The sequence below is a fragment of the Hibiscus syriacus genome, unplaced genomic scaffold (genome assembly GCF_006381635.1).
Source record: "Hibiscus syriacus cultivar Baekdansim isolate YM2019G1 unplaced genomic scaffold, ASM638163v2 tig00112044_pilon, whole genome shotgun sequence".
In the NCBI taxonomy this organism is placed as follows: Eukaryota; Viridiplantae; Streptophyta; class Magnoliopsida; order Malvales; family Malvaceae; genus Hibiscus; species Hibiscus syriacus.
This window is the reverse complement of record NW_024063242.1, coordinates 661,949-681,520: the sequence shown is the minus strand read 5'-3', so window position 1 is coordinate 681,520 and position 19,572 is coordinate 661,949. Positions and strand designations below refer to the sequence as shown.

General features: G+C 34.5%; 2 protein-coding genes across 2 annotated transcripts; both read left to right on the top strand.

Annotated features, from left to right (window-relative positions):
- Nucleotides 1–1,053: 1,053 nt before the first annotated feature.
- LOC120174272 (glutamyl-tRNA(Gln) amidotransferase subunit A-like) lies at nt 1,054–4,205 on the top strand. Its single transcript, XM_039181174.1, has 11 exons — nt 1,054–1,393; nt 1,468–1,692; nt 1,776–1,858; nt 1,951–2,051; nt 2,193–2,316; nt 2,408–2,562; nt 2,724–2,860; nt 2,970–3,140; nt 3,225–3,449; nt 3,729–3,962; nt 4,068–4,205. Exons 1-11 carry the CDS (start codon nt 1,265–1,267, stop codon nt 4,203–4,205), a joined length of 1,722 nt encoding a protein of 573 aa, XP_039037105.1. The 5' UTR covers nt 1,054–1,264.
- A 2,379-nt stretch (nt 4,206–6,584) lies between these two features.
- Nucleotides 6,585–12,334, top strand: LOC120174304 (ribonuclease TUDOR 1-like). Its single transcript, XM_039181205.1, has 17 exons — nt 6,585–6,693; nt 7,045–7,219; nt 7,491–7,565; nt 7,663–7,776; nt 7,880–7,984; nt 8,085–8,291; nt 8,383–8,598; nt 8,676–8,783; nt 9,111–9,281; nt 9,389–9,586; nt 9,667–10,032; nt 10,130–10,357; nt 10,438–10,626; nt 10,708–10,788; nt 10,869–11,063; nt 11,415–11,792; nt 11,883–12,334. Exons 2-17 carry the CDS (start codon nt 7,061–7,063, stop codon nt 12,075–12,077), a joined length of 2,985 nt encoding a protein of 994 aa, XP_039037136.1. The 5' UTR covers nt 6,585–6,693; nt 7,045–7,060; the 3' UTR covers nt 12,078–12,334.
- Nucleotides 12,335–19,572: the final 7,238 nt, after the last annotated feature.

Below are 19,572 nucleotides of genomic sequence, written 5' to 3'. Positions count from 1 at the left end.
AATAATGAAAATTTTATGAAGGTTAAATTACAAATTTATCCTTAAACTATTTTAGATTTATAAAAAAAAATCTATAATTAAAATTTTATATGAAGTTCAAGGGTTAAAATAAAATTTTACCCTTTCATTAAACCTTTTTATATTTTTAATTTTGTAAAAAAATTATATAAATTTTATGAATTTAAATTTTTTAAAGAAAATATATAAATATTTTCTAACTTGTTAAAAAAATAAATATATAATAAGGATAATTTGGTTAAATATACATTCTAATAATATTTTATTCCTTTAACCAAACACGGTAATATTACATTCCTGCTAAACCAACCAAACACAAATACAACATTCCTAGTAATCATATTCTCTGGTAATCTTTTATTTCAACTAACAATCTTACATTTCGTGATCCAAACGCATCGTATTATATCATGCAAATTAAGTCATACATATAGGTGACATGTGACGTGAATTTCAAAGCCCAATGCCGGTCAAGATATATGGCAGATGAAGCCAGTTGAATTACTTTAATCGACAAGTCAGTATCACGACTTAAAGCTTAAATTAAGTTAAACCACGAGCAAGCCAACATTTAAAACTCGAAAATCCTTGGCTGTAGCCTAACCACCGCCGGCGACATGGCGACTCGGTTCCTCGACAAGTGTCGGAACATGGCATCTCGGTGCCCGACACGTTTCATGGTCTCCCTCGTTCCGCCACTCTTCTTTTTCTTGGCCGTTTCATTTGCATATTTACCATCAGAGTTACAAATCCAGCATGATTTCATCATCAACGAGTCGGCTGTTTTACAAGCTTCTCATCGCCATCTAGCTAGTACCACTCACCAAGAAATGGTACAATCTCTTACCGTCTACTATTATTTCTTTTGCCATTATCTAGTCAAAGTATTAACTACATGTAGAGGATAGTCCGCCATCGAAGCCTGCAATCTTTTAGCTTAAATTTTGTTCTCAGTATGAGCAGAAGAATCTTGTGCCTTATACTTTTAAAGGATGTGATGATGTTTTGTCATAGTTCATAAATATCATATATGCTATGCTATCTTTTCTCTATAAGAGATATTGTTACCCTTTTACCTGATATCTATAAAACAGGTGAAAACTTGTAAAAATATCTACGGTATGTTCCGTTAGAAAGTTACGGACCTTATGGTTTATTCTCGTAGCCTTGCATCCAGGTATTGAAACATCACAAGCAAACGCAAGGCATTGAGTGTCTGTCCGCTGTATTTCCCAACCTTGTTTTTATGGATGTTTCCTCGTGCTTTTGTCAGGACAGTGAAAATGGCAGCCAATGTTCGAAACGCATTACTGAAGCTTCACAAATTAGACCTGCATTGCCTTTACTGGATGCCGATTTCCTTAACGATACTAAGGTGATGGATTCAACATTATGTTTTCGTCTCAGATTATCGAAGATTATCGTTTTCAATTTGATAATTTCTCCCAGGTTCTTGAGATTGCAAAGGGTGCAAAAGAGTTCAATGTCCCTATAATAAGAGCTAACAGGAAGTTGGTTGCTTCGGTTAATGGAGGGCTGCATAATCCTTCTCCTTTGGTTTTTAATCCCGAGTGGAGCACGGAGCGGTCACAAGACAAGGCCAGCGGTTTTAATCATCCTTTGCCATCTGGCATCCAAAGGCCAAATAATGAAGACGATATAGCCTTTATGAGTGTGAGCCAGTCTATAACTGTTATAAAATAGAATCCATGGCTATGATCAATTTTTCGTATGTGATCTTTCCTGATCTTTATCAGGTTCTCGAACTAGGAGAACTTATTAAGAACAAACAGATTAGTTCTGAGGAGCTTACAGGAATTTTTCTGAAGAGATTGAGAAGGTAATAGAAAATCTAGTTACATTTATGCATTTATGTTGTCTAACAATCATTTCGTCCCGCAAGTATGTTGATTATTTACTGCAAAATATCAGGTACAATCCAGTACTTGAATCCGTGGTTACATATACCGTAGATTTAGCTTACCAGCAAGCAAAAGCAGCAGACAAGTTGCTCTCTCAAGGAGTGTATTTAGGTACTTTTTGTTATTATCCCGGTTACATATCGGACATTTTAGAGTTGCAGGAAATGCCGGTTTGTGTAACGAGTCTTGTTATAATGTTTTTTTGTGAAATTGATTCTTGGCTTGAGAGTTATAAATTACTTGGTGTTTTAGGACCACTCCATGGCATCCCTTACGGATTGAAGGATATAATCTCGGTACCTAATTACAAGACGACTTGGGGCTCAACAACTTTCAAAAATCAAGTGCTTAGTATCGAAGCCTGGGTATATAAGAGGTATTATACATCCTAGAAATCTTCATGATCTATACACGGGAAGTTTTTGAAGTCTGGTTACCTTGTTCACTCTTATGAATTCTTGATGCAGGTTGAAATCTGCAGGGGCAGTTCTTGTTGCAAAGCTTGTTTCCGGATCACTGGCCTATGACGACATCTGGTTCGGTGGTAGGACTAGGAACCCTTGGAACATTGAGGAATTCTCTACAGGCTCATCAGCTGGGCCTGCTGCCTGCACCTCAGCTGGTATTCTTGATTTTAACTTCATACTAAGTATTAGATATTGTCATAGAAATAAGGTTATATCATTTTTAGATTTAACAATCTTTTTTCACGATCAAAATGATCTCGTATCTAGCAAACCAGATGTCCATTGCTTAATTCTAAGAAACTCAATTATGTGATAGGGATGGTTCTGTTTGCAATTGGTTCAGAAACAGTTGGTTCCATTACTTACCCTGCTGCTCGGTGTGGTGTGACAGCATTGAGGCCAACTTTCGGTTCAGTTGGACGTACTGGTGTAATGAGCATATCAGAAAGCTTGGTAATATTACTACGTTGAAGAATCTTGTTTGGCTGAAAGTGTTTATCCAGTCCCCAGTTTCTGCTGTAGGAGTGATTTTGAATAAGTTTCTATGCTCTCCTTGTAACAGGACAAGCTCGGTCCATTCTGCCGATCTGCTGCCTATTGTGCGGTTATTCTGGATGCCATCCGAGGGAAAGATCCAGATGATGATTCTTCAAGAGACATTCCCTTTGGTGATCCATTCTCTGTTGATATCACAAAGCTTACAGTTGGTTATCTTGATGATGCCGACATGGAGGTGATATTTCATAAACATTCGACTTATCTCGAGTTTGGTAACTTTGATAAGATGTCAATATTCTCTGGCTTTTCCTAAAACCAGGTTGTTCATGTGCTTGAATCGAAAGGTGTCAAGGTGGTTCCTTTCAAACTGAAGTACACCGTCGATTCTGTTCAAGGCATCCTAAATTTCACGATGGATGTCGACATGCTGGCTCACTTTGATGAATGGCAACGCTCTGGGAAGGATGATGATTACGAAGCTCAAGATCAATGGCCCCTTGAGTTGCGTCGTGCACGTGTAGTTTCAGCCGTAGATTATATGCAGGTCTGTCGTTTGCTCTCTGACTATCGACTGATATGATAGTTGGAAGAAATCATATAGCTTGAACATGTTTTCTAATGAGCCTGTTGGAAGAGAAAACCTCTACTTTCAACTTTGAGTTGGAAAACCGAAACCAGACTTCAAATTAGATATGGTGATTTAGGATGCCGATCATCAGCTCGAATGCATTGTAATAGGGGGCTAAGGCCTAATAATAGCCCATCTGATCATTTCGAATGGATAGTGCTCATTACGTTCATTATTTTTATGTATTTTCCGCAGGCACAAAGAGCTCGAGGAAAGTTAATCCAAGAAGTGAAAGAAAACTTTAATGTTGATGCATTCATTGGAAATGCAACTGATTGGGAGCGAGTATGCATGGGAAATCTTGTAGGTTTGCCGGTAACTGTTGTTCCGACCGGATTCAAAAACATACCTAATCCACCTCCAACAGTTACGCGTAGACGGACCACGATCAACACGGGCATTTATGCTCCTCCGAACCACGATCACATTGTAAGCCTCCCCAATCCTTATCTAATGTATCCATCATAACGATTATCAGAAATCTGGGAATCGGACTATTTTCCGTCTGATCTTATTTCCATTTTTTCGATGCAGGCTTTAGCTTTGGCAATGGCGTACCAGTCTGCCACAAATCACCATAAGCAGCGTCCCCCGATCAATGATCTCGGACCGAATGACACAGTACCGAATCCTCCCGCCGTTCCCATCCCTCCTAGACGCTTGCATCTGTAAAAGACTATATATTAAAAAACCTTTTAGAGATTTTTTTTTCTTCTTTTTCTTTCTTTCACCATATGATGATTCTGTGTAAACATCATTGCTGGTAAATTTATGTAGGCAGACTTAAGTTGTTCTAGCCAAACTGCAATTCTGAACAGAAAGTTTTGCAGGTTTAATCCATCCTTTCACTTATCAGAGTTCATATCGTCTAATTAATTTGTGTATCTATACACACCAGGTATTACTATGAATTCCACCTCCTCGACTATGAAAATAACCGAAACAATATAAATATAAAATAATGCACAAAGTAAATTTTTGAGTGGCAAGGAAGCACGTGCTAGGAATGGTTAGATTGGACTGCCTCCCAACTGGACCATATAGGACTCCTCGTTTGATTGTTTTACTATGGAACATTTAGAATATACGTTACTAGTTCATTCATGATGGAGAGGTACAAGAGGATAGAGACGTCGTCATTTCTACGTGAAACCTCTGCTCTGACTTCCTGGTAATATCGAAGAACCGGACACAACAAAAGAAGACCACCTTTTGATCTCAAAGGTGGACTAAACCTTCAAACTCTATCATCAAGATTAATGTGGACGGAACTTGTTCTACCTCTGGTAAGGTCACTACTATTGGACTTGTTGCAAGGGACTTTCATGGCATGGTCGTTGGCGGGATGTGCCGACGAATCCCGTTCCTTTTCTCCGCTGAGTCTGCTGAAGCTGAAGCTTCCACACAAGGAATTAAATTTGAAATTGAAAATGGATGGGAGGAAGCAATTATAGAAGGAGACACGACTGCAATCGTAAATAGGCTCGTTAACAACAAGGAAGATGTGTCTACAATCAGATTCTTACTCAACGAGGCTTGAGGCTACCAGCTTCCAATACTGGGTTCAACATCTTTTATGTAAATCGAGAGGCAAATAGGGTTGCTCATAGTCTAGCCTAATGAGTTTTGTCAAATCTCAATCCGGTGTGGTTTTATTATGATGAGTCGGAATGTATCAAATCGATTGTAACTGACGATGCCATCGGAATATAATGAATTCTTTTCTTCAAAAAAATAAAAAATAAAAAAATAAAACACAAAAGATAAGATATTTTTTAAGTTATAATATCATTAATTACTCGATCAAATTAATAGATAATAATTAATTTATGGTAAGTATAGAATATAGTATTAATTTGTTGTTTTTATAGAATTCTGTTAATTTTATTGAAACATAAAATATTATAATAAAATTTATAATTACAATTATAAATTAAATATATAATTAAGACTTGTTTAATAATATCATTGAGATAAGAAACTAATAATTTGAGATCATAAAGTCTATACAAGAAAAATATTTAAAAAAATTATTCGAACAAAAGATGAATGCATACAAATTTAATTACAACGATAAAAAATCATAAAAAAAATAAACTATTGAATAATGAGTCGTGTAGCATGAAAAAGATAATCTACGAACGTAAATTCAACGAGATAACAAATAAATTTTCTCTTGATCGATGTGACGTTAAATCAAATTCTATGAATCTTAAAAGGTTAGTTTGCATATTGATAATAATATATTATAAACGTAAAGATCACAAAAGATATAAATATATAACGTCTCATTAATGATATAAATATATGATATCTCTTGATTCTAAAAGTTAAAACAAATTCTTTGTTTATAAAATTAATTTCTTTACAACGAAGAATTTTTATTCTATAAAATAATTAAATACATAAATTTACTCACCAAATAATTTACAACTAGTAATTCATATATCATATTAAATATTTTAATAAAACATAAATATTATACTAAACCTTTGGAAAATATCTATATTATATTAGATATTTAATTAAAGTGAAAAGATTTCTGTTGAAATGTCATATTAAAATAATTTTAAAATATAAATATTATATTAAAATAATATTTTAAATTAAAACTATTATAATTAAATACTTTTGATAACGAAAAGATTTCAACAACTCCAGATTTTCTTTAAAATAATTCAACAAAATTGTTATTTGTTAACTAAAATAAGGGCGTGACATTAATTAGGACGGGCTGTTATTGAGCAAAATCTAAATTAATCATACTTGAAATATTAAGTATTAAACAGGGTCAAATCGGACAATAGACACCTAATTAAAAATCTAAATCTATCAAATCCTACCAAATCATAATCAATTTTGTCAATTTCATAATGGTATCTATGTAATGGCATTCCATGTAATTTTAATCAAAACTAAGCCTAATTTCATCTACCTAGTCTTCCTCTGCTTTATATATCCCCTTCTCTGCACGATCTTCCATTGCGCTTTTCCTCTCCGATCGCCGCCTCTCCTTGTCTTCTTTTACACGGTTTAATTCTTTTTAAAGAATTTATAATTTATGTTTTCTCTACTATAAGTTTGTTATTTTTAATTAAATAAGAGTTTCCGTTCTCAATTTTCCGTAGATCCAATAACAAGGGTTCGTCGTTTTATCCAGGTAAAAATCTAAATCAAATCAATGTTTTGTATTGTATCTCTTGTTGTTGTTGCATTGTATAATTTGATTTTAGATGGAGTTATTTTGCTCTTGATTTTTTTCGAAATGCAATTATTCAAATGGTTTGTTAATTGTTTTTTTGTAGCCGATCAATGTTTCTTTGAATTGTTTGTTTTATTTCTATCTCGGTGTTCCGTCGATGCATGCGTCGTTTGATTAGATTTTGATCATATGTTACAGATCCGGAAAATTAGGTTTTAATTATGTTTTATTAGTTTGTTATTATCTATTTTATTGTTGTCTTGATAAATACCGATGTTTAAAGTGAAGTTTTTGTTAATTTTGTTGTAGATCTTAGCCGTTGAGAATGGCGGCACCAGCAGCTGTGAGAACGGGATGGTACAAAGGGAGAGTCAAAGCAGTTCCATCGGGGGATTCCTTGGTGGTAACGGCGATGGCCAGTAACAGGCCTGGACCTCCACCTGAGAAGACCATTACCTTGGCATCTCTTATTGCTCCTAGACTGGTAAAACCAATCTAAATATGCCTCATTTATGTACCGCTTTATCGCTGTTAGATTTATTTGCATGTCCGTTTGGCATTTTCTTTCTGATTAATTTAGTTTTTGTTTGGAGAATGATTTTAAGAGTTACTTTTATGTCGGTTGGTGTCTTGATTTTATAATCGGTAAGTTTTAAGTTGAAAACTTATGTTGCATGTTGTTTGAGTCGAACATCATGCTAATGCTATTGCTTTTGATTTTTGCGTTTGCTTTCTCCATCTTATTTTATTAATAGGCTCGTAGAGGTGGTGTTGATGAGCCATTTGCCTGGGAGAGCAGAGAATTTTTTAGGAAACTCTGCATAGGGAAGGTGCTGCTCTCTTTGAACTATTTGTCATTTTAGTTGTGCATGATATTTGGTTGCTTAAAGTATAAGAGTGATCTAATCTAACCTGTACTTTATTCAGGAAGTCACTTTCAGAGTCGAATATGCAGTACCAAGCATAGGCCGAGAATTTGGGTCAGTTTATCTCGGTGACAAAAATGTCGCAATTTTGGTTGTCTCTCAAGGCTGGGCAAAGGTAACTTGCTTTTCATTTTGTCATAATACTTGGGAAAGTGATTCAGCTTTTCTTTTCCCCTTCTTTTATTTGAGTTTAGGTTAACTGAGCCAGGTTTGTGCAGGTCAGGGAGCAAGGACAGCAGAAAGGGGAAGCAAGCCCTATTCTTGCTGAATTGCTACGTCATGAAGAACAGGCCAAACAAGATGGTCTGGGTCGATGGAGCAAGGTAATATTTCCCCCCTTTGTAAAATGTCCATTATATTTGGACGTCTTAATTTCCTAGAAAAAAAGTAGTTTTTAAATGATCATGTTTGTTGTGGCTATAGGTACCTGGTGCCTCTGAGGCTTCTATCCGGAATCTGCCTCCATCTGCCATTGGTGACCCTAGTAACTTGGATGCAATGGGTCTTCTAGCTGCAAATAAGGGTAAGCCAATGGAATGTATTGTGGAGCAGGTTCGTGATGGTAGTACCGTTCGAGTCTATCTGCTTCCAGATTTTCAGTTTGTTCAAGTGTTTGTTGCTGGTATCCAGGTAATGTATAAACTACAGTTCAGCATATTTCATTTTATTTACTGTATGAGTTTCTCATTGTAAATATCTGCATCTTTTTCTGTTCATTTAGTCCCCTTCGATGGGTAGAAGGGCTGCTCCAGAAACTGTTGTTGAAACGGATTTGACCTCTGATGAACAAAATGGAGATGCTTCAGCTGAGCCACGGGCTCCCTTAACATCTGCACAGAGGCTTTCTGCCTCAGCAGCAGCCTCTGTTGAAGTTTCCCCTGATCCATTTGGACCAGAAGCTAAACATTTTACGGAAGTTCGCTGCTTGAATAGAGATGTGAGTGAATGAAAATTTAGGTCAACTTGTGTTCATACTTTTGTATATATAACCTAAAGTCAAGGTTGATGTTGTAGGTACGCATCGTTCTTGAAGGTGTTGATAAGTTTAGCAATTTGATTGGGTCAGTTTATTATCCGGATGGTGAAACTGCAAAAGACCTTGCATTGGAGCTAGTGGAAAATGTATGTTCCTGAATTTCTTTTGCTGCATGCCAAAAACATGTTTAATCCATTATATTAGCATAATTAATGAGTTATTGTTTTATTTTTAATGTTTTAGACTTGAATTAAGGGTATTTTTTTCCGGGTGGGGGTTTTCTATTTTTTCTTGTGCAAATTTTTATTTCCAAAAGCATTAGTTTATTGATAAATATGAAAATTCTCCCTTCTGGGAGAAGCGCACCATTCATATCTTTTATTTATGTTCACATATTCTGAATGATTGAATTCTTTCTTGCTCACATTTCCCTCCCTCCTCGCTGAACCTAACAATTTATTCTCAAAATGAAGGGTCTGGCTAAATATGTTGAATGGAGTGCTAATATGATGGAAGATGATGCCAAACGGCGTTTGAAGACTGCAGAACTTGAAGCCAAGAAAGGTCGGGTGAGAATCTGGACTAACTATGTGCCCCCAGCTACAAACTCAAAGGCGATCCGTGATCAGAACTTCACAGGAAAGGTAATAGCAGCATTTCTTTAACTAATATTTCATGTAGCTACCTTGTATAACTAGTATAAAGTTCTTGTTTTTTGTAACTATTTACAATAGTGTGATTTTTTTCTCAGGTTGTGGAGGTTGTTAGTGGGGACTGCATTATTGTTGTTGATGATTCTGCCCCATATGGAAGTCCTCTTGCAGAGCGCCGAGTCAATCTTTCAAGCATCAGGTGTCCAAAAATTGGCAATCCCCGTAGAGATGAAAAGCCAGCTGCTTATGCCCGGGAAGCAAGAGAGTTTTTGAGGACACGTCTTATTGGAAAACAGGTTTGAGTAATTTTTCTTTGGAATCTTATTTTGGAGTTGTTAGGAACCTTTATTCATCATTTTCAACATACTTCTGTCAGGTGACTGTACAAATGGAATATTCAAGGAAGGTCACCATGGCAGATGGAGCTACAGCTGCTGCTGTACCTGCAGATTCAAGGGTAATGGATTTTGGCTCAGTATTCCTCACGTCTCCGGTTAAGGGTGATGGAGATGATGCTCCTGCAGCAGTCCCATCCACATCTGGTAGTCAGCCGCCCGGCTTGAATGTTGCTGAGTTGGTGGTTGGGCGAGGCTTTGGCTCAGTGATAAGACATAGGGATTTTGAGGAAAGATCAAACTATTATGATGCCCTTTTGGCTGCTGAATCACGGGCAATTTCTGGAAAGAAAGGAATTCATTCTGCGAAGGATCCTCCAGCCATGCACATACAAGACCTTACAATGGTTGGCAATTGTATCTCTTTTAAGTTATTTGTTTTCTTTGTATATTATATTTCTAAACTTAATTCTAATATCTGTATACCGTCTTGCATACTTTCAGTCACCAGCCAAGAAAGCTAGAGATTTCTTGCATTTCCTGCAACAGAAGAGGATTCCAGCTGTTGTGGAATATGTCCTAAGTGGTCACCGTTTTAAGTTGTTGATCCCTAAGGAAACTTGTAGCATTGCCTTCTCGTTTTCTGGTGTCAGATGTCCTGGTCGTGATGAGCCCTATTCAGATGAAGCCATAGCAGTAATGAGACGAAGGATCATGCAAAGAGATGTGGAGGTATGGATGATCTCTGAACTGCTTGTTTTCCATTATCTTGTTTTTCATTTATTTTAAGGAATGTATGTTTTTCTGCACAGATTTTAGTGGAAACTGTAGATAGAACTGGAACATTCTTGGGGTCTATGTGGGAGTCGAGGACCAATATGGCTATGGTACTCCTTGAGGCTGGCCTTGCGAAGCTACAAACTTCGTTTGGTGCTGACAGGATTGTGGACGCTCATCTTCTTGACCAAGCTGAGCAATCTGCCAAGAGGCAGAAACTGAAAGTAAGACATTGTACATATTTTTTTGTCTACTTCCTTTTTGTAATGCTCGCTGAAATATTTTTGGCTTTATTTTATATGTAGATTTGGGAGAATTATGTTGAAGGGGAGGAAGTCTCCAATGGATCACCCACTGTAGAAAACAAGCAAAAGGAAATGCTAGAGGTGGTCAAGGAACTTAACTAAAATAATTACTACCTGACTGTAACATGTACTAATGAACTACTTTTCTCGTTTTTTTTCAGGTTGTTGTTACTGAAGTATTGAGTGGCAGAAAATTTTATGTTCAGACTGTTGGAGATCAGAGAGTATCTTCTATTCAGAAGCAGCTTGCATCTTTAAATATCCAGGAAGCTCCTGTGATTGGTGCTTTTAATCCCAAGAAGGGTGACGTTGTCCTTGCTCAGTTTAGCATGGATAATTCCTGGAACCGTGCACTGGTTAGTTCCATGTACTTGACTTGGAATATGTTTCATCCTTATTGCAGTTTTCTGTGAGACCTTGTAGTTGTTTGTATGGTTCTGGCTGCGGAATTCAACTGTGTTCATACCGTGTCTAGTGCAATATTTGAGTTGTTTTTTATAACCCTGAAACCAGATTTAGATATTTAAGGGTGAGCCTTGTTTTCTAAAATATTTAGGAGTCGAGATGGTTCTCTAAGTGCTATATATTAGGAATCGTGGTTATCTTCGCTGGTTGTGCAAGATTCTTATGCCATTTGAAATATATTGTGCTTTTGCCTTTCATTTCTTTTTTTATTAACTGAATGCATCTTGATTTGATTTGTGAAGATTGTCAATGCACCTCGAGGAGGGGTTGGGTCTTCAAATGACAGGTTTGAAGTGTATTATCTCGACTACGGGAACCAAGAGGAGGTTCCATACAGTCGGTTGCGGCCTATTGATCCTTCATTATCAGCAACGCCTGGACTTGCTCAGTTATGCAGTCTTGCATTTCTGAAAGTTCCAAACCTCGAAGATGAATTCGGTACCGAGGCTGCGCAGTTTTTGAGCGAGCAGACATTTGGAAGTTCTTTAAAATATAAGGCAGTAATAGAGGAAAGGGATAGCTCCGGTGGAAAAGTCAAGGGGCAGGGTACTGGTACAGTTCTCGTTGTAACTCTCTTTACGGAGGACCCGGAGGATAGCATCAATGCAGCAATGCTGAAGGTCTGAACGATATATCATCCCTTTTTCTGATTCTAGAAAAATCTTGATACACCGTATTCATGCTTATGTTTATATATGATTTGTTTTTAGGAGGGACTTGCTAGGTTGGAGAAAAGGAAGAAATGGGAACCAAAGGATAGAAAATTGATGCTTAATAAATTGGAGGAGCATCAGCAGGAGGCAAAAACTGGCCGCCGTGGGATATGGCAGTATGGGGACGTGGAGTCAGATGACGAGGATTCACTTCCTCCGGTTGCAGCTAAGAAAACCGTAGGCCGGCGCTAGGTATTGGTAATATTTTTATCAATCATGTTGGGAAAGAGGAGGGGGGGGGTTGAACACATGAGGAGTTCAAAGTGAATAGGCGCGGATCATTCTCTCCCCCCAAATAAAATCTCCACGTAAACTTTTGCTTAAATTTTGACTCTTTTTCTAATTTCATTTTTGTTTTAAATTAAGAGAGACGTTTTGAAATAAGGTGGAACTTGGAGGACGTGTTCTGTTTCCCAGCGGGAGACCCATAGAAACAATTTTTTAATTTACGTCATAGTGTTTTTTTTCTATATTATTTATATCGGTTATGGAATCTTCCTTTTTCCTTTATTTATCTATATATTTATTAAAGATTGTGCTTTGGATGTCAAAACGTATTAAGTCAACGTATATGTTAGGACGAGAGCATCAAATCCTCACGTGACGATGTGGGCAATGTAGATCACTCATTGGTCGAATGATTGATGAATTACGACTCTTAGATTGAATACTGCTGTCACATTTCAATTTTTTTTCTCGAACAAGACGTGAATAGGGATGAGCGTTTGATTGAGTAATATTTTTTGATTTGTTTGAGTTTAACAGAGTTTATAAAATTCGAGTAAAGTTGATTCTGACATTTTGAGTTTTTATTTAAATTTAATTGTGAATATTTATAATATTATAATATTTTTTGGTTCTAATTTAAGTTAGTTTTTATAATCATATATATAATACAAATATGTTTTTACATATTTTTTTGGCTTAATACAAAAATAAGTGTCTAAAAATATCTCGAAAAATGTTTTAGTGTCTAAAGAATTTTTTTATTAAAAATGGGTGCGTAAAGTTTTTTCTATTATACTTTTAAGTGTTTGCTATTAAAAAATCTTTAAGAGACGTGTCACGTTCATATATATATTTTTTAAAATAATTTTAAAAAATATGTTTTTTTTTAAAAAATTGGACGTGACATGTCTCACTTAACGATATTTTTAACAGTATGCACTTAAAGGTGTAACAGAGAAAACTTTAAGTGCCTATTTTTAGTGAAAATTTTAGGCATCAAAAGTTAATTTTGAATATAGTTTAGTAACTTATTTTTACATTAAGCATACTTTTTTATTTGTGATATACATATATCATACAAAGTCTAAGGACTCGACTTAAACTTAAAAATAAATCTATTAATTACTAAAAATTTTGAGTTATTCGAGCTGCATTTTACAACTCGATTTTAACTTAATTTTTTTCCGAATTATGTCGAGTTTTGCTCACTCCTACATATGAATCACAAATATGGAAAAAGAAAAGTTTAGTATAAAAGCAAGTGTTGAAACTATATTCCTCTTTCTATTAAGACGTGTAAATTAATTTTCGGTCAATACATGAATTTAATATTTTTAATGTTATATATTTTAACATATTAATAGATGTTTGGGTTGTCATGGTTGTTAAATTTTGTCGATGTCACCTTTATTTTAAAGGTTTTGTTTAAATTTAAAAAATTAAAATTATATTTTTTTATGAAAATGTTCAACATTTTATAAAATTATAAAGAACCTCAAAATCTTTTTAAATCTAAATTCGATTCCTTTGTCACTATCGATCACCTTTAATGTCGTCAAACAAATGAACACTCAATGACGTATGATCGACCAATTACCCACGACTAAAATTCTCTTAATTTCACAATCAATCAAACATCCAATGGCTGTGAAAATTAAGATTTTGCTATCTTCGATTTCACGGTTGTTGATTTTCACTACAATTAAAAGTTTGAGGAGGTAATTTCAGTCGTTGGGTGTTCAGTCAATCACACGTTGTTGAAACTTTGGCTGGTTGATGGTGTTGGTGACAATCGACGGTGATAAAAAGATTGAAACGAGGAACAAATGGGATTTTATAAAAATAATAAGTTTAAGTGTTTTCTTAAAGTATTTAAAATTTTATAAAGATAACGTGTCATCTAGCGGTAGAATTTAATGACTTCAATGATCAGATACCTAACAATATAACATTGAAAACGTTATACGGTTAAATTGATCTAAAAGTAATTTAAACACTCAAATAAAAAAAATATAATTTAAACACTTATTTTTATATTAAAAAAATCTACACCGTCTACTTTCCATGCGTCGGTTTCTTCATTTCCCTCTCTCTGCGCAAACCACAAGCACTTTCGGTGGGTTTATAGATAAGATCGACCATGGAGGATTGACGGTGAGAGTGTAGAAGGTGATTCCTTGCCACAACTCATATGAACTTGACTTTTACGTATGATTGTTCAGATTTTATTTTGCAAAATCTAACGTTCTATTCTTTTCGTCATGAATATCACCCTTGGTAAATATAATTAACGGAAATCTTATTAAAAGTTCAAAACATGAGATCATCCACACGAATCAAACTATATCAGTGATTATAAAAAAAATGATTGTTATTTTTAGAGATCTCATATTCGAACATCTGAAAATACAAGAGTGATGAGATTTTATTATCAAATTGTTGAAAATCTTTAGATTATATACTATTTTGTAATCATTTTAAATTAATAAAAAAATGTGATTATTGAAAAAAGAATCACATTAAAATTAAGTATACTATTTATATGATTGAATTTTTAATTATTTTATCGGTAAATGTTGAAAACAAATCGATATTATTTTATTGAAAAAATCATACAGAAATGAAAAAAAATATACTTGCAAGATTTGAATCGAGAACATGGCTATAAAAAGTTTAAGGCTAAATATAAAAATAAGTGTATAAGCTATACTTCGATATACAATTTGGTACTTAAAGGATTTTTCGTTAAAAATATGTGTTTAAAGTTTCCAACATTACACTTTTAGGTGTTTGGACTGTAAAAACCATTAAATTTAGTCGTTATCTGACACATGTCACAAAATTATTTTATTTAAAAAAAATATTATAATTTAAAAAAAAAAATCAAATTTTACATTTTTTGTTGTTGGTCGGCCATCGTCGGTCCGTAGCCGTCACCGTTGATACTATCAGAACCGTCTTGTCGTTGCGACCAAAACCTATTCCCCTATCCACAGTGAAACTATGTCAATCGTCATGAAAAATGCCACAAAGGGCCGTCGAATTTTTAGATTTTTCTTTAAAAATTTTCGACGATTTCGACGCCTACATTCGTCCGTACGTTACACAACCACCATTGTTGTGTTCATCGTCGTGTTCCAAACGATTGATGGTGACTATTCGCGTCAAAGGTGGGGTGACAGGAGGGAAAGGAACAACGAGGGGAAAGGGGGTATTGATTTTTTTAATATTTTTGAGGAAATAATATTTTTATTATTAAAAAGTTAAAAAAAATATAATTGTAGACACCTAAAATTATAACAAAGAAAACGTTAGACACTTATTTTTAACGAAAAAATTTTTAGGCACTAAATCATATTTCGAGACATAGTTTAATCACTTATTTTTGTATTAAGTCAAACTTTAATGCGTAAAAATTCAACCAACTTAAAATCTTTGAGTTTAACTAAAATATGTCTGTTTTAAACTAGGGGGTGTTAAAAAAAATTTGATCTAATTGACCCAGACCGTCAACCTGCCAACCCAAACATAAAAAATCAGATAATTCTCTAAAAAATTATCCGACTGGGCCGAGTACTCGACCCATGAATTTTCCCGAGTAGTTAGGCTAAGTCTAGGCAAAGGTTTTTTATAACCGGGTATCCGACCCGACCCAATAGTTTATATATATATACACACATAGTTTAAATTATATTTTTATTTTATATTCCTTAATATTTTTATCTTAAAATTAAATTTAAATCCTTAAATTTTTCTTAGGTTAGGATATGTACTTTTAAGTTTTGAATTTTTCAAAAAGTTTATATTAATTTGTCATCTATGAGATTAGAAAGAAAAAATCACGATCGATTTTAATATTTTTAATGTTTTCTTTTGGAAATAACCTTTAATATATATACACAAAAATATTTATCCTTAAAACTAACTTCAAATCACTAGTTTTTGTGTATAAATTGTATATTATGAACTTTTAAATTTTTATGTATTTCCTATGTGATTTTTTTAAAATTAAATTAAAAATATATCGAGTATATGTCACTAGAAAATACGGGTACCCAAACTTAACGGGTCAAATAATGGGCCGACAAATATACTATCCGGAGAATCGGATAACCGATACTTCGATTACCTGAAATGCGGTACTCGATACTTCGGTTACCCAAAAATGCAGTACCTAATTTTAAACACCCCTATTTTAAACTACAGGTGAGACTAATATGGTTTTTAAGGTATAATATCAAAAAGAATTCTCAATATTTATTAAAATAATTATTTTTATTTTTTTTACAATTTTATCCTTAAATTTTAAATTTTAACTTTCAACTTGATTTTTCTTTTCAAAACATTTTGACCTTTTACGTTTAAAAATCTCATATTTTAGAGTGTAGCAGTTTGTTAACTAACAATTTTTATGTAATCTTTTACTTAAAATAAAATGTTGGATGTCAAAATATTCTAAAAAAGAGAATATTAACCAAAATGACTATTTAAATAAATATTAAGAGTTAATTTTAATATTATAATTGAAATAATTAAAAAATTAATAATATAATATATAATATTTAATGACATCCGATAGAGTTTAAAAACTAACTATAACACATGAATTTGTCTTATCAGATATTTTGCCTTTTTGTTGTTGGAGACTGAGGTATTGCTCTGTTGAAACATTTTAATATTTCGATATAACAAATTAAGTTAAATGGATTTTAAGATTTTCCAAATGATTTTCTAAGTATATTCGATATAACTATTCGAATATCAAAACATTACTCCAAATATTTCAAAAATCATTTTTGATCCTTACTTAAGTGTAAAATTAAGTTTTAATCATAAAACAATTTCAAAATAATTTTACAAAGTATTTCGAACCAATTCAAAGCCAAAAATTCCAGATTGCTCAGAGGGAACCGATTCCCCCCATAGGAGGAACCGATTCCCCCCTAAATGGTTTGGCTCCGAGATTTCCAGAATGCTCGGAGGGAACCGATTCCCCCCAAGGGGGTACCGATTCCCCCCTGTTCAACGGTCGAAATATTTGAATTTTACACTTAGGGAACCGATTCCCTATGAGAGGGAACCGATTCCCCCCACGCTCCAAGCTGTTTTATTAAATGTTTTCACACTAACACGGCTATAATATCTTCTCTAATTATTCCCAACGTTCAGAAGTGATCCAAGGTGTATTTAAGCAAGCTTAGAAGCCATTGATCAATAACAAGAAACATCAAGCAACTAGAATCAAGAGAGAATCAAAGAGAAAGCATCAAACCTCAAGTTTGAGCATTTCAAGCCTATTTTCATTCAATATTCATTTTGCTTTCAAGAACACTTTTTGTGCTCAATTGTATTCATATTTGAGTGTTCTTTTCTTTGTTCTAGAATTGTGCAAACATCTTACCTTGTGAGGTTTTCTTGTAAGTTTGCAAATTTGTAATCTTCTCTTTGAGAAAAGAGTGTTCTCAAGAGTTGGGGTATACTCTTGAGGGAATTGTAAGGTTATCTCTTTGGCCTCAAAAGAAAGAACAAATTAGTGAATTTGTTGGAAAATCCTTAGTGTGGATAGCTAAGGTAGTGGACGTAGACTTTGTTTGAGAAAGTCGAACCACTGTAAATCGCTGTGCAATTACTTTCAATTTTCTGCAAAAGCTTCCACAAAATTTTTATTGCCAATTCACCCCCCTCTTGGCCAATTTCGTCATTCGATTAACTCAACAATTGGTATCAGAGCCTAACTCATTTGAAGGTTTTATCGCCTCTTGAGTCGATTCGGGAAGAGTTATATTGATTATTAAAGTCATCAATGGCCTCCGCTTCAAACTTCGACTCCGGTCTCGATTCGATGCCCGTCAACAAACCTCCTTTCTTCAATGGAGCTAACTACGCCTATTGGAAGAATAGAATGATGTACTTCATTCAAGCAAGTGACATGGGAGCATGGAATGCCGTAGAAGAAGGATACATTAAGCCTATCACTCATCCAAGGTTGTGGAGTGAAGGAGATACAAAAATGTTCCAACTCAACTCCAAAGCCATCCATATTATCTTTTGTGCTCTTGGACCAGATGAATACGGAAGAGTTTCATCGTGTACAACCGCCAAAGAAATATGGGACAAGCTTCAAGTCACACATGAAGGTACCGATGAGGTAAAAAAATCAAAAATTAGTATTCTAACGCATAGCTATGAAAATTTCAGGATGAAACCAAATGAAGACATCAAAGCTATGACGGATAGATTTTCAACGATTGTCAATGGTCTCAAATCATATGGAGAGATTATCTCAAATGAAAAGCTTGTGAGGAAGTTAGTCTACTCCCTCCCAAAATCATGGCAATCAAAGAAGACGGCAATCATCGAGTCTAAGGACCTATCGTCCTTAACTCTTGAAGAACTTATCGGTTCACTCCTCACTCATGAGATGATGCTTGAAGATGAGGTGGACCTTGATAAAGTTGAAGAGACACCAAAGGAGAAGGAGAAGAAGAAAAACATTGGAGTTGCTCTCAAATCCACAAAAGATGAGAGTGATTCTAATGATGATGATGATGACGAGGAAATGGCATTGTTTGCCAAACGGTTCAGAAAAATGATGAGACCTTACCAAGGAAGAAAATTCAAACGAAACGAAGGCCTCAAAAATGAACCAAAAGAGAAGGACCCAATCATTTGCTATGAATGCAAAAAGCCGGGGCATGTCAAATATGATTGCCCACAATTGAAGAAAAAGGGTCAATCAAAGAATAAGCACAAGGCTCATGTGGCTACATGGAGCGATGAAGAAGGTTCCGATGAAGAGGAACAAGAAGTAGCAAACTTGTGCTTGATGGCATTCGGGGAAGATTCTAAGGTAACCTCTAACTCATCCGATTTTGATGATTTATCTTATGATGAGTTATTTGAGGAGTACAATGGGTTGGCTTCGGATTATGAGAAATTGTTTTTAAAATATAAAAATGATGTTTCAAAATTGAAAAATGAAAACAAACTCATATCCAAAACCAACAACGATCTTGAAAGTAAAATCAAAAATTTGCAAATCAAACTAGAAGAGTTTGAAAAGAAAAATTTAGATTTGCAAAATTTACTTTCAAAGATCAATGATGATCATCAAAAGAAAATTGATGATCTTAAAACTTCTTTTGATAAAGTTGGAACAAAACATTTTGAAAAAGGTGGAAATTCAAAATCCAACTTTGTTAGAAAAAGTTTTAGAAACTACAATCATAGAGGTCCCCAAAGAACCTCTAATGGAAAAATCATTAGAAGTGTGTGGGTTCCTAAAGAACTCATTACTACTAAAGATAAAAATATCCTACACAAATGGATACCTAAGGGGACTAGGATTTTGGAAACTAATGAATATGGACCCAAAAGAATTTGGGTACCAAAAATCAAAAATTAATCTATGTTTGTAGGGAAAGGAGAATTGCTACAAGGCACGGGAAACAAATTCAAA